Here is a 15,071-nt window from a genome sequence, read left to right as displayed (position 1 = left end):
GAGTGGACCCATATATTTAAAGTGGGGCATGGAGAAAGTACAGTGGAATCAGGGAGACCCAAGCCTATGTGTCAGCACAGGGTTAGTAGGTAAATAAAAGTGATGGTGCTTGGGGAAAGTCAGAATTTAAGGGCGTGACTTTGAAATGGAAGGAAGGAAAAAGAAATCTCATTTATTTATTTTGAGATGGGGTCACTAAGTTGCCCAGACTGTCCTGCCTAAGCTTCCCCAGCAGCTGTGGTGTGCCAAATGGAGAGGAAGATGAAGGGATTCACACATACTAACTTCCAGTCTCTGGTGAAATATTCACATCTTCTACTGAGAGTGAGAAGAGTGAAAAATAAAAATGAAATTGGAAGTGAAAACATTCTTTGGGTAAGAGTGAGGGGTAACTTTACCAGGAAAGCTGAAAAGTTTTGAAGATTGTACACTCTTGAGTGTGGCCTCTGGTCCTGTCTCCTAAAGTACACTCCAGTTAAGGAACCTTTCTGGGAGGAAGTTGATGGACACTGTAGAGACGAGGTTAAAGAAAAAGGTAAAATAGAAAGCAAAAGAAATTATATTACTGGAAAAATGGGTGATGTGGTTACTCTTTAAGATGATATTGTTAACATGAATGATAGATGGAGATGAAAAGTAGGCCTGTTTTGTATTTTCTGAGGTTTCTCTAGGCAATTTGTGTGTATTCTGTAGAACTCTTGTTAATATTTTAAAGTCATAGTCTCTTTCGTAGAGATAACAGAACTTCCTTCCTACCTTGTATTAGAGATTGAACCCAGGGCACTTTACCACTATGCTACATATCCCACTTTACCACTACGCTACATATTTTTTATTTTGAGATAGGATCTCTAAGTTGCTTAGGGCCTCTCCAAGTTTTGGAGGCTGGCCTCAAACTTGGGATTTAGAATTTAGAATATCCTAGAGGGAGCCTTAGGCCTCTTTTCTCTCTTTTTTTTTCCTTCTGTGTTTGTTTCTTTTTATGGTACTTTTGGAAATATTTCTTCCATTTCTTCTGTTGACGATTCTGGCCATCATATTCTTTCCTTTACTCTTTGTTTCTTTAAGCATCCTGATTCCTGTTTTATGCATCCAGTATAATTTTGTATTTGTTAGAAAGTACTGTTAAATTTTTGTCAAGAGTTTTCCCATGTACCTATAGTTCCTTCCAGTTTTCCTTATTTTGTGTTCTATTTTATGGTATTCATTTCTGTCTTTTATATCTGAGCCTTTCTTCCATTTGGGTGTTGTTATGTTTCATAGTAAATTTGAAATGTCAATTGGACACTCCGTCTCTGCAGAAACTGTTCATAAGTGAACTTTACCTTGGTCAGAGAATCAGTTTTTTCTTTTCTTTTCTCTTTCTTTTTTTTTTTTTTTTTTTCTTTTAGAGCATTTGTTTTGAAGGTCTTTTACCTAGAGAAGAAATTGTACCCCTCCAGCTTGACTAATTAATTGTTGCTGGTGGCACACTAAACTTTTCCTTATCCCAATGTCTGCATTTATTGGTCTCAACAGTATTTGAGAAGTCACATGAATTCAAGCAGTAACTTAGCATATGCTGAACAGATAGCTCCTTTTTATTGGCAGGCAGCCTAAAGATCCTAGTACAGGTAAGACAGGGTAACTACCCTGTAGTTCCTAATTGATTCAGCTGTAAAACCTAGAGAGAATGCATGAAAACAGCTTAGAGGAGGAGTCTGAAAAGTAACAGATTGGGAAGAAAAACCAGAATGAAAAGTACCAACAAACCAACCATGAGTTTACTATTTTTTCCTGTTACTGTCCTCCACCCTGGAAGTGGAAATGGGTACTGTGTCCTGGGAGGAGCCCTCTGGTTTGGGTTAAAGGGACAGAAAAGGGAACACCTACAGTGAGAAAATCCTTATTATGTGTTTCTTTTCCCCCTTTTCTCCATACTCATGAACACCAGCCCCCATCAGTCCTCTGGTGGTATTGTGGTGATGGGAGTTTGTAAGAGCCAAAATTCTTAGGGAGGAGAACCTTTTCTCTGGTTGCAGTTGTGGGGTCAGGCTCTATTGATTTTTATCTTTCTGGGTCTTCTAGATGAATCCAGGGACAGTTTTAGAAGTGCAAGCTAGAGTGGGATAATCAAAACCCAAACTTTCTGGCTCAATTACCGAAAGAATAACCCCAGGAAACCAAAGTACCAAGGAGATTGCAGAGTGGAAGGAGCTCAGGAAAGTTGGCCCTAAAGTTATGACCCTAGGCCCTTCCTTAAGCTATATGTGCATGTATATGCTCTTTATCAGCTCTAGAAAGGCTCTTGAGGACTGAGCAAACACTATGGCCACCATCTAAATCATAGACTAGAGACACACATGTGGGGCAGATACAGATAGCATCACAAAAGGGTTTAGAAACTAAGCTGACATTGTAACCAAAACTCACAAAGAATAGGTTGCAGCTTGCAGCCTGAATATTATTAGATCGATTATCTGTTAAAACAAAGTGTTAGCATTCCTAAGATTCAAACACATACCATAATGTAAAAAATGAATAGTAAAGAAATAGTTGGTAAATAAAGAACCAGGAAAATCTCAACTTTTTTTTTTTTTTTTTCAGGATTTAACCCAGGGATGTTCTACCACAGAGCTACATCCCCAGTCATTTTTAATTTTTAAATTTTGAGCCAGGGTCTCACAGAGTTGCCAAGGCTTATAATCTTGCTTTAACCTCCCAAATTGCTGGATTTACAGGTGTGCATTTTTGAAAATAGGAATTTTTTCTTTTTAAAAATTCTTTTTTAGGTATACATGACAGTAGAGTATATTCTGATGTATTATACATACATGGTGTATAACTTATTTTAATTAGAATCTCAGTCTTGTAGTTGTACATGATATGGAATTTCACTGGTGGTGTACTTCACATATGAACATAGAAAAGTGAAAATTGCAATTTTAACCAGGTGTTGGAATCTTTTGGGGATGGAGAGGGGTTTACAGGGAATTGAACGGGCACTGAACTACTGAGCAACATCCCTAGCCCTTTCTATTTTGATTTTGTTTATTTTTTTAATGTGTTCTGAGGATTGAACCCAGTGTCTCATGCTTGCTAGGCAAGCACTCTACCACAATCCCAGCCCTATTTTTTTAATTTTGAGACATGGTCTGGCTCAGTTGCTTAGGGCCTCGCTAAATTGCTGAGGCTGGCTTTGAACTCATGATCCTCTTCCTTCAGTCTCCCCAGCCGCTGGGATTACAAGCATGTGCCACAAGGCCTGGCTGGAATCTTTTGACAAAGAGTAAAATATCTACAATAAAAATTCTCTAATAGGCAATCACAAAGACTCTTGAAATTAATAGAAAAAAAGGTTTCAGCAAAGAAATAACATATAAAAGAAAAACCAAGTGGTAAGTTTAGAACTGAAAAATGGAATAAGCTTAATAAAAACTTACTGGATGAGCTCAATTTTATTTATTTTGGTAGTTGATTAATTAATTAAAGTACTGAGTGTTGAACTCAGAGTCTCACATATGCTAGGAAAGTATGCTACAACTGAGCAACATCCCCAGTCCTGAACTTAATTTTATAATGGAGATAACAGGAAAAAGTCAGTGAGCTTGAAGATAAAACAGAAAACATCTAATCTGAATAAAAGGTATTTAAAGAAATAATTGCTAAAAAATTTCCCAGATTTGGTAAAAGATACTAATACAAGAAGAAAGAATCTTGCATCCAAATGTACCATAAGCACACTCCTGAAAATCAAAGACAAATTGAAAATAATGAAAACATCGAGAGAAAATGCATTGTTTGTTAGGGACCCATAACTAAAATGACTATAGAGTTCTTATCAGAAACCACAGAAGCCAGAAGGAAGTGACACAATATTTTTTAAGTGATGAAAGAAAAGAACTTTTATCCCAGGATTCTTTGTTTAGTGAAGTTATCTTTCAAAAGTAAAAGGGATATAAAGGAATTCAGTTGAAGGAAAATTATTACCAGCACTGCCCCAAAAGAGTTGCTAAAGAAAATTCTATAGAGACAAATGGCAAATATCTGGGTAAATGTACTAAGTCACTTTGCTTCTTGACTTCTTTAACATGAATTTGATTCATTAAAACAAAAAATACAACCATGGTCTGACAAGGTTTCAAATATAAACACATAAATGAAACATGTATAACATAAAGGAAAGAAAGAGGAAAGGTAGCAAGGATTAAAGGAAACTGTATAACTACATGTGTCCTAAAATTTGTGCCCAAGTGTTTGAATTTGTGGAGGTGACTGAGTGAGGATACACAGGTCAAGAAAAGGGAGCTGCCACACCAGCAGGGTGACAAGGGAAACATCAGATCTTGGGTCAAGGGGCAAAAGCAAAGAGGCAATGGGAAAGGCTGGGCCACAGCCCTTATTGGGCTTTCCATGAGGAAAGCAGGACAGGGGATAAACAGGAATTGGCTTGTGTGAATAAGTATCGGGCCTTTATAAGGACTATTCTAGTTGTCTGACTTCTGACCCTGGCTTGATTTAAGGCAAGGAAAACACTTGTTTGGTATGTAAGCATTAGTTAAGGAGGTAGATGGGTATGGGATACTAAACTGGGCATTCTGCACCTGAAAGGTATGTTCTACACAAGCTTTTCACCACCCCTAAGAATTAGCCCTTGGAATAGGCAGTTTTCCCCCAGGTCTGAAACATTTTTATACACTCCTTAAAATGACAGAATATTAATTCTATGTGTACTTTTGAAATTTAAATACATATATTGTAATTGCTAGTGTGACCACTAGAAAGACTATATAAATAAGTTTAGTAAAATCCAAGGAATTATAATACTAGAACATGTTCATATAATGCAAGAGGAAATAGGGAAAACAGAAATAAGATGTGTGGACAAATAGCAAATAAAATGATAGGCTTGCCGGGCATGGTGGCAAACACTTATGATCCCAGCAGCTCAGGAGGCTGAGACAGGAGGATCTCGAATTCAAGGCGGACTCATCAATGGCAAAGTACTAAGCAGCTCAGTGAAATCCTGTCTGCAAATAAAATACAAAAATAGCAAGGATGGTGGAATGTGATGGTCATCATTATATAAAGTACATATATGAAGACTTGAATTCGGTGTCAGCATACCTTATATACAAACAGAGATATGAAAAATTGTGATATACCAACGTGATTCTGCAATCTGCATTTGGGGTAAAATTGGGGGTTCATAACCCACTTCAATCTAATGTATGAAATATGATATGTCAAGAGCTTTGTAATGTTGTGAACAACCAATAAAAAAAAGAAAAATTGTGATATATATGTGTATTAAGAATTGTATTGAAAAAAGTACATGTATGGTGGCATAAATTGGCGTGAACATACTTTATATACGGAAGTACAAAAAATTGTGCTCTATGTGTAATAAGGATCGTAATGCATTCTATTGTCATGTATTTTAAAAAACTAATAAAATCAAATTATGACTGCTTTACTGCTTTTTATTGCTTTAATAGTGTTGTGTTATACTCAAGGCATACTATCTTCATTAGCTGGAGGAATAAAATCAGAATCATATGCAAAAAAAATAAAATAAGATCAATTTTAAAAAATAGGACTGGGGATGTGGCTCAGTGATTGAGTGCCCAGGTCCGACACCCCCCACCACCACCACCCCAAAAAGACTTAATTCCAGACTTCCCAATAATTGTATTAAAAGTAAATAGTCTCAGTACACCAATTAAAAGTTGTCAGGGTGGATTAAAAATACATAACCAAACGAATGTTTTGAAGAAACTCATTTTAAAAAATAATATAGATAAAAATAAAAGAAGCCATAACTGAAATGAATATTACAAAGAATATTACAGTATTAAAAAATAAAGTAAAAAGGGGAGAAATACACCATGTAAACATTAATTAAAAAGGTAAGGCTAGGGATGCAGTTCAGTGGTAGAGACTAATTTGCTTAGCATGTTTGAAGTCCTGAGCTTGATACCCAGTACTAGTACTGGAAGGAAAAAAAAAAAAGAGTGGCAATGTGACCATCAGACAAAGTAGACTTCTGAGCAAAGAAAATTCCCAGAGATAAGGAAGCTATAACAATAATGATAAGACAGTTCACTAAGAAGACATGTGACATGTTAAATGTGTAACAAAATGCAAAATATGTGAAACAAAAACTGAGAGAACTGAAAGGAGAAATTGACAAATCCACAGTTGTGTTTGGAGACTTCATCACCCTTTTCTCAACAATTAAGACCCACCCATTAAAGGAAAGGTCGGTCAGCAAGGGTACAGAAGAACTTGCTAATACCATCAACCAACAAGATTATATTTGATATTTATAGAATTACTACTCAACAACAGTGGAATACATGTTTTTTTCAAACATCCACAGAACCATCAAGATAAACTTTGTCCTAGCCATAAAATAAATCTCAATAAATTTAAAAGACTGAGTCATAAAGAATGTTCTGACCACAAAATAACCAAAACAACAAAGATAACAGGAAAATCTTTAAATACTTGGAAACTAAACAACACACTTCAAACAATTCATGGGTCAATGAAGTTCTCACTTTTGTTTTATTTATCTTTTTTTAAACATGGATCTTCTAGATATGCGAGTTCTTTTTTTCTTGGTGCTAGGGGTTAACAACCAAAGCATCATGCAAGTTAAGCAAGCACTCCACGACTGAGTAATACCCCCAGCCCCTGAAGGGAAATCTGTAAAAGTGCACTGAACTAAATGACAACAAAAAGGCAACTCATCAAAACACTGGGGTACTGCTAAAGCAGTGCTGAAGGAAATATATAACATGTCAATGCAAAGAAAAGAAGACTCAATAATCTAAGCTTCCATGTCAGTGAATTTGAAAAATAAGAGTGATATAGGCCTAAAGCAAGCAGAAGTAGGGAAATATAAATTTAAGAGCAGATGTTGATGAAACTGAAAGCAAACAAGAGAGAAAAACCAATTAAACAACCCCTTTGAAAAGATCAATAAAATTGAAAAACCTTGCAACATAAAACACGAGTTTATCAGGGATGAAACATTTTCACTGCAGAATCTTCAGACATTTAAAAGATAAGGAAATACTACAGCTCTGCATACATAAATTTAGCAACTCAGTTGAAATGGACCAATTCTCAAAAATGGCAAACTGCCATGACTTTGCCCCATGTAAAACTGATCATTTGAATAACTTGAAGTTATTAAGAAAATTGGATGGGTTTGTTGGTTGGTTGGTTTATTGGTGCTAGGTATTAAACCTAGGGCCTCCCAGGAATTAAACAAGTGCTGTACCACTGAGTTATGCCCCAGCCCCTGGAAATTGAATGAATTTTAAAATGGACATAAAAGAACTCTCTAGGCATACTTGTTTCACTGAGACCTCTATTAAATGTTTCAAAAAGAATTAACCTCAGTTTTACATATTTTTTTTCCAGGAAATGTGAGAGAACACTTCCTAACCCATTTGTGGCTAATGTTACCCTGATGTTAAAACCAAAGACAGTACCAAAAAGGACTGCTTGTGGACTTCATTTGTTTGGGTGTTTTGTGGTACTGAGGCCAAAAAGGAAAACTTCAAACAGAAGACTTTCATGAGTATAGATGCAAAAGTTCTTTTTTGGAGGGAGGTGGTACTAGGAGTTGAAACCAGTGGTGCCTTATACTGAGCTACATTCCCAGACCTTTTTATTTTCAGGCAGGATCTTGCTAATTTACTGAGGGTTTCATTGAGTTGCTGAGTCTGACCTCGAACTTACAGTCCTCCTGCCTCATCCTCTCAAGTTGTTGGGATTTCAAATGTGAACCACCACATCCAGCTTAGATGCAGAAGTTCTTAACAAAGTATTTACAAATAGAATTCAATAAATAAAAAAGAGGTGTATAGGACTTGATCTGTATTCAAAAAGTCAGTGTAAACCCACCTTATTTATAGGCTGAATAAGGGAGAAAAGTTCATAATTATATCAATTAATGCAGGAAACCATTTGACAGATTCCAATACCTATTCATGTTCCTAGAAACTAGGAATGCTGAGTGACTTTCTCAACTGATAAAGACCATCTGTGCAAGGTCTACATCTAACACCATACTTAAAGATAGAACATTTTCTCCTTTAGATCATGAGGAAGACAAGTATGTCATCTCTCGCCACTAGTCTTCAACATAATAATGCTAGACTTTCCATTACAGAAAGAAAGAAAAATAAAAGTCATGTAAATAGAAAAGAAATAGTGGCAGATGGCATAATTGTCTACATAGAAATTGTACAGGGAAGCTCACAAACACAACCCTGGACTAGAAATAGGTGAGTTCAAGAAGGTGGCAGGACAACAACATGGAAAAGTCTGTTATAGATAATTTTTTTCCCTGGTACTGGAGACAGCCCAGGATCTCTCATATTGCTAATACAAACTCTACTACTGAGCTACATCCCTACCAAATTTTATTTTGAGCTAGGTTCTCACTAAGTTGTTCAGGCTGGCCTTGAACTTACCAGCTTTACCCCTTCAGCCTCCTGAGTGTCTGGAATTACAGTCATATGGCAGTGAACATATAGAAATCAAAATTTGAAATACTGTACCTTTTATAATTAAAAAATGAAAAACTTGCTGGGTGTACTGGCACAAGCCTGAAATCCCAGGTACTAAGGAGGCTGAAGGAGGATAATCACAAGACCAGTCTGAACAACATAGTAATAAATAGAGGAAAGAAAAGAATACTAACTTAAGTGTGAATTTAGCATAATTATGCAAGACTTTTTCTAATCAAAACTAAAAGTGCTGCTCAAAGAAGAAAGCAAAGCAAATAAATGGAGAGACATGATAGATTCATGGATCAGGAGACCCAGCAGATGGCAGTTATCCAGGCTTAACACAATTGCTGACAAAATTCCAGCAAGATATTTTTTATATGTAGTAAAAGATTGTTCTAGGCTTTGTATGGAAAAGCAAAGGAACTAAAATAACAATTTTAAAAAGAATAAGAATAGTTTCTACCCAAGTTCAACATATTGTGTAGTTACAGTAATCAAAACTGTGGTATTGATAAGGGATAGATACATGAATTGATGGAACAAAATAGAGAGCCCCTAAATAGCTTCCTAAAGTATGGCTAATTTTTTGATTTTGGGGTGGATATTTGGGTTCAAACCCAGGAGTGCTCTACCATTGAGCTACATCCCTAGTGTTTTGTATTTGGAGACAGGGTCTTGCTGAGGTGCAGAGATTGGCCTTGAACTTAACTCTTGCCTCAGTCTCCCAAGTAACGAGGATTACAGGTGTGTGCCACCATGCCAGGCTGTGTGTGACTAATTGATTTTTCACATAGATAGTCCTTGAAATTTCATTTGAAGAAGGTATACTAGAAAAATTTGATAATCCATAAAGCAAAAACATGAATCTTAACCTAAACTCACACCATGCAGAAAAATCTGCTCAAAGTAGATCATAAATTTCAAGGTAAAACTTTTTTGAGATAACATAGGAGAGATCCTCAAGACCTAGGGCTTCTTGAAGGTTAAATTAATAGCTATGACTGTCACAAAACACCCTATTGAATGGGTGACCAGAAAGACTCTACTTGGAGAAAATGAACCACATATCTGACAAAAGGCTAAGACTCTTAATTCAACAGTATAAAAAAAAATCAATTTGGAGAATGGACAAACTAAATAAACAAAACATTTTTTTTAGAAAAAGATATATACATGGTAAATAGCACTTGGAAAAATATCCAGCATCACTACTAAGAAAATGTAAACTAAGATGAGATAATATTACATTCCTGTTAGAGTGACTGAAATGAAAAATAGTGGCAAACCAGAAGCTAGCAAGATTGTGGAGAAACTGGATGTCTTTTATATGTTCTTGGAAAGTAAAATGGTGTGGCCATTCAGGAAAAATAGTTTGTCCTAAATACGCACTTACCGTGTTTTCTGTTAGTTGTACTCCTAAGTACTTGTCCCATAAAATTGAAAACCTGAGTCCACATAAAAACTGTCAGAAGCCCCATATTACATAATTCCATTTATGTAACATTCATGAGGTCACAAAATTATAGAGGTGAAAATAGATTAGAAGGTGTCAGGGAATAAAACATAAAGGTGACTGTAAAGGAGTAACATGAAGGAAATCTTTTGGGTAATGGAATAATTCTGAATCCATTGAGATGGTAGTTTTTAAAGCTATTCATGTGATAAAATGGCATGGTATCAATGTAGATGCTTGCTTTTGATAGTCTATCATCCTTAGATAAGATGAAGTGGTTAGAGGAAACTAGATGAAACTAGAAGAGTACCCAAGGAAGTGTGTACTACCTATTATTTGTTTAAAAAAAAATTTTTAAATTACCCTTCAACCTGAATACAGCATAAGTACAAACATGTACTAGCCAAATGTTGCCTATTTGGAAATCTTTCAAGGATACTTACACCAGTATTTACCACTGTGTTTGAGCATTCAGTAAGAAAGCATGATAAGTTGTTATACCTTGATTTAACAAAATTGCTATGTTAACAAAAATAACAAATTTTGCTTTTAAAAATGGCTTCTCTGTCCAGGCACATTCAAGAGATGTGAGGGAGCAAAGAATCCAACTGAACATCATAACACTTAGTTCAAGCTTCTCCTCTGTAGTTTTTCATCTACTCATAGGAATTTCATGGTTTTAAATAATAGATGCACAAAGAATGTGCACTCATATTTGAATATAAGTTCTAAATATAAGATAATGTGTTACAGCAGCATCAAGTTTATGGTAAACAAAGCCTCTTTCTGACAGGTGATACACATGTGAGACTTTTTACTATTTGGGGTAATGCTCTCTGTGTGTGAGAGAGAGACACACTGGGAATTGAAGTCGGGAGTGCTACATTCTCAGCCCTTTTTACTTTTTATTTTGAGACAGGATCTCACTACATTGCTGAGACTGGCCTCAAACTTGGCCATCCTTTTGCCTCAGCCTCCCCAGTCACTGTAATTATAGGTACTTAGCTTAGCAAAGCCATTCTGATTGTACCTGAAGTATGGATTAGTTATGGTGCCATGCTTATTCTCACAAATATCAGTTCCAGAAAATTTTCATTGATAATGTAAGTATTTAATAAGCATTTACTATGTGTGAGGTATAGTATTAGGACTTTATATTCATTATTTATTTGAAGTCTGCAAACCCCCTATGATTGCTGTTCTTGCCTCTTTGACATTTGAAGAAACTGGGCATAAGTTAGGTAACTTGAGCAAGATCAATAGTGGGTTTATTGTTGGAATTTAAGACCAAAACATGAACTGCAGAACAAAAGTTGGCTGTATACACAAATGTGTTTCGCTCTCCGTGTGTGTTTGCTCACTTGATTTGCTCTTCTACCTTCATAGCAACTGATGGCTGAGAAACCCAGTTCACATGCCTACCTTGTTTAGGCCTCCTTCAGTACCAGTATCTGAGAATAACATTATGTTTTAGTATTTTCTGGTGATTGTGTTTTTAGATTTAAAGTTTGGCCTTTCTTAGAAAACAGACATAAAATTATATAGGGTATAGGTTATTCCAAGCAGCTGGAAGAAATGATTTTTGTTAAATTAATCATGTTCTCTGAATACCTTCAAGAAATCTGGAAACAAAGGGTAATAGTGTTTGTTTCATCTGGAAACTAGGAGTAATGCTAGCAATGCAAAAGTCAAAATTTGTTCTCTAATAAATCATTTGACTTTATTATGTAATCTCTTGATTATGTCCTTGTAGTAATAAATGACTGGTAACAGGCAAATACGTTTGTTCTCTAATCTAAGTAAATCTAACCTCTGGATTATCCATTTAGACAAATTCCTAAGATCATACTGCAAGACACACAATTAAAACGTTTAAGTATCTGTCTCTTAGATACAGATGCAAAATTCTCATTTCCTCCAAAGATGATTAAATGATTTATATATGTTAATCTCATTTTATGGAAACTGTGTGATATTTTCCCCAAAATTATAAACATATTTATGATGTTTTGTGAAGTCACATTAACATTTGTTAGTATACATGTAACTTAATATGTGCTGTTGAGAAGCTCTTGTAAATTGATCTAATTTCTTTTCTTCTCTTTATAGGAATATATCAAAGGAATCTGTGAACCTGAACTAGAAGAAAGAGAATATTATCCCAAGGCCATGCACTGCATTTTTGTTGGGGCACAGAGCCTGTTTCTGAAGAGCTTGATTCAGGATACTTGTGCTGACCTCTGTGTTCTTGATATTGGTCTTCTTGGCATCAGAGGAAGTGCTGAGGCTGTAGTTATGGCCAGGAGTCACATTCAGCAATTTGTAAAGCTCTTTGAGAATAATGAGAACCTACCCAGTAGTCAGAAAGAATCAGAGGTGAAAAGGGAATTTAAACAATTTGTTGAAGCCCATGCAGATAATTTTACAATGGATTTGTTGATTTTACCCACTTCCTTAAAAAAAGAACTTTTGACTCTCACACAAGGTGAGGAAAATCTATTTAAAACAGGAGATGATGATGTTATTGAAATTAGAGATGCTCAGCATACAGAGTTTACACAGAATGCTGCCACAGGACTGAATATTTCTAGAGATGAAATTGTTTTGCAGGAAGATGAAAGAAATAAAGCTGGGACTCCTGTTTCTGAGCTTACAAAACAAATGGACACTGTCTTTTCTAGTTCACCAGATGTGCGTTTTGTTCCTGTAAATGGCCTAAGCCCAGATGAAGAGGCACTTTCCAAAGAGAGAATTTGTCACAAAAGGAGATTTTCTGATTCTGAGGAAAGGCATACCAAGAAGCAATTTTCTTTAGAAAATGTTCAAGAAGGAGAACTTTTACACGATGATAAGACATCCTCTGGAAGTGTAATCATTGACCTATCTGATTCTTCTACTGATTCTGAAAATTTAAGTCCAGATGTAAAAGACACTACTGAGGAAATGGAATACAATATCCTCGTAAACTTTTTTAAAACCATGGGCTATTCTCAAGAAATTGTTGAAAAGGTCATTAGGGAGTTTGGGCCTTCTACCGAACCATTATTGCTCTTGGAGGAAATTGAAAAAGAAAATAAAAGGTTTCAAGAAAACAGAGAATTTTCACCTAGTACTACAGACACCAACAAAACCAAAAGTAAAGGTGTTTGTAGCAGCATTAATGAGCTCACAACAGATTCCACTCCAAAGAAAACACAGAGTCACACTCAGCAAAATACGGTAGAAAAATTTTCTCAGTTACCATTCAAAGTAGAAGGTAAGCCTTGTACCTCAAATTGCAAAATTAATACCTTCAGAACAGTGCCAATAGAACAGAAACGTGAAATCTGGGGTTCAAACCAGAACTATGTTTGTAACATAGACCTTGAAACTGATGGCCGTTTACCCTCTGCTCCTTCAAGTCCCAAAGATGTCAGTTTTGTTTCAAGGGGAGCTTCAAGTCACCAGCCCAGAATTCCAGTTTTTCCTGAAAATGGTTTTCAACAGCAGGCAGAACCCTTGCTTTCAAATAATATGAAATCTGCCTGTGAAAAACGTCCAGGACATTGTAGCTCTCCTCAGTCTAAGCCAAATTGTCCACCCCTTTCTCCACCAATGCCGCTGCCGCAGCTATTACCTTCAGTTACTGATGCAAGATTGACAGGACCTTCTGATCATATTGATTCCTCAGTTACAGGGGTTCAAAGGTTTCGAGATACTCTGAAAGTACCCTACAAGCTGGAATTAAAAAACGAACCAGGGAGAATGGACTTGAAGCATATTGTTATAGATGGAAGCAATGTTGCAATTACGTAAGTCCTCTTATCTGCAAATTATTTTATAGTTTTGCATAGTACTCTAAGTAGTGTCTTGGAATTACATACATGTATATAGAAACCCTATGCATGTGTCTAGTGAATCTGAGGTGAATCTCCAATAACCAGTTGGAAAGGTTTCATCATTTCATCTTCTAGAGTCATGAACTTTACACTTCGCCCTCCTAAATTTACATTCCTATGGGCAGGAAATGTTAGAAAATTTACACTGTATTGCCTAATGATAATGCAGTCTAGAGAGTTTTTTGTTATATTATCAGTCCTGTGAGTGCCATTAGGTTCTGAATACAAGTGTGGAGCAAAAAAAAAAAAAAAAAAAAAAAAAAGTTTTTCTATTTATGCTAGAATATGCTTTGTCACTAACCAAAAGTATACAGTGGTAATAGGTGTGATATATTTCTATTGGACTTTTGATAGTTTCCTTCTTAAGGAAATTAGTTTGAGCTTCATTATGTGCTGTGTTTTTCCTAAAAGTTTGTAATATTTGTTTTTATTTAAAACAAAAAAAAATGTGGAATGATCATGTCTATTTAGCCTGTCTTGGATCTCCTGTTAGGATTCTGGTTTTATTACTGTAAGATTAGGCTGCTTCTCCAAGGGACATTCTAGCATAGTGCCTAAGAAGAATATGACGATCAGAGTCTCCACCCCACCTTGGAGCTGTTTAATTTTGGTCAGGTCACTCAGTACTTCTGAGCTTTATTTGCTTCAAATCTGTTGTCTTTTCACCTGCCCTTAAGGACATCTTTATCATGCCATTTCAACTTGCTAGGTACTTTCTCTCCAGTGTCATACTCTCATCCCATTATCATAAACTTTAGTTAAAGTAAATTTGGAGAATTAATTTTAGCAAAGATTTGATTCATGAATTGGGCAGCATTCAGAACCAGAAGTTCAGAGAGCTTCAGCTATCAGCAGGATTTACAAGCAGAAAAAGGGAAGTGATATACAGAAACAATTTTGATTGTAGCTGTACGTTTGCCTTATTTGGGAATGGTGTGATGAGACAGTTGCCTTATGTGGACATGATCAGATCAGTTGGCAGCCTGTGGTTGGCTAAAATTCAGCTGCTTGAATTTTAACTGAGACTTGTCTATCACATGAATGTACTCTTCAGCTAGGTTGGGGTTTATTTTGTAGATCTAGGTTGTGGTTCACTACATGTTTGAATTCAAAAATCAGGGGCAACTGGGGGCAAATTTATAGGGACCTTCAATGTCTAGCATTTTAGGAAGCCACCATTCAAGACATAGGACATCTGCACATGGAATGAGGGAAAGGTTGCCAGATCTT

The 15,071-nt window shown here is 36.0% G+C and overlaps 1 protein-coding gene across 3 annotated transcripts in view; it reads left to right on the top strand.

Moving 5' to 3' along the window:
• The window catches only part of N4BP1 (NEDD4 binding protein 1), a 45,899-nt gene that overhangs the window by 13,099 nt on the left and 17,729 nt on the right, over positions 1–15,071 (top strand). For 2 of the 3 annotated variants that reach the window (XM_081275296.1, XM_081275297.1), the window contains one exon: positions 12,073–13,754. In XM_081275296.1, coding sequence (XP_081131422.1) covers positions 12,073–13,754 — 1,682 coding nt within the window. Of the gene's footprint in view, positions 1–12,072; positions 13,755–15,071 lie in introns of those variants that run through there. The other variant, XR_014019767.1, reaches the window with a different exon arrangement.

Source organism: Spermophilus citellus (genome assembly GCF_964194105.1).
Source record: "Spermophilus citellus genome assembly, chromosome: 18".
In the NCBI taxonomy this organism is placed as follows: domain Eukaryota; kingdom Metazoa; phylum Chordata; class Mammalia; order Rodentia; family Sciuridae; genus Spermophilus; species Spermophilus citellus.
This window is presented reverse-complemented; position numbering and strand designations above follow the sequence as displayed.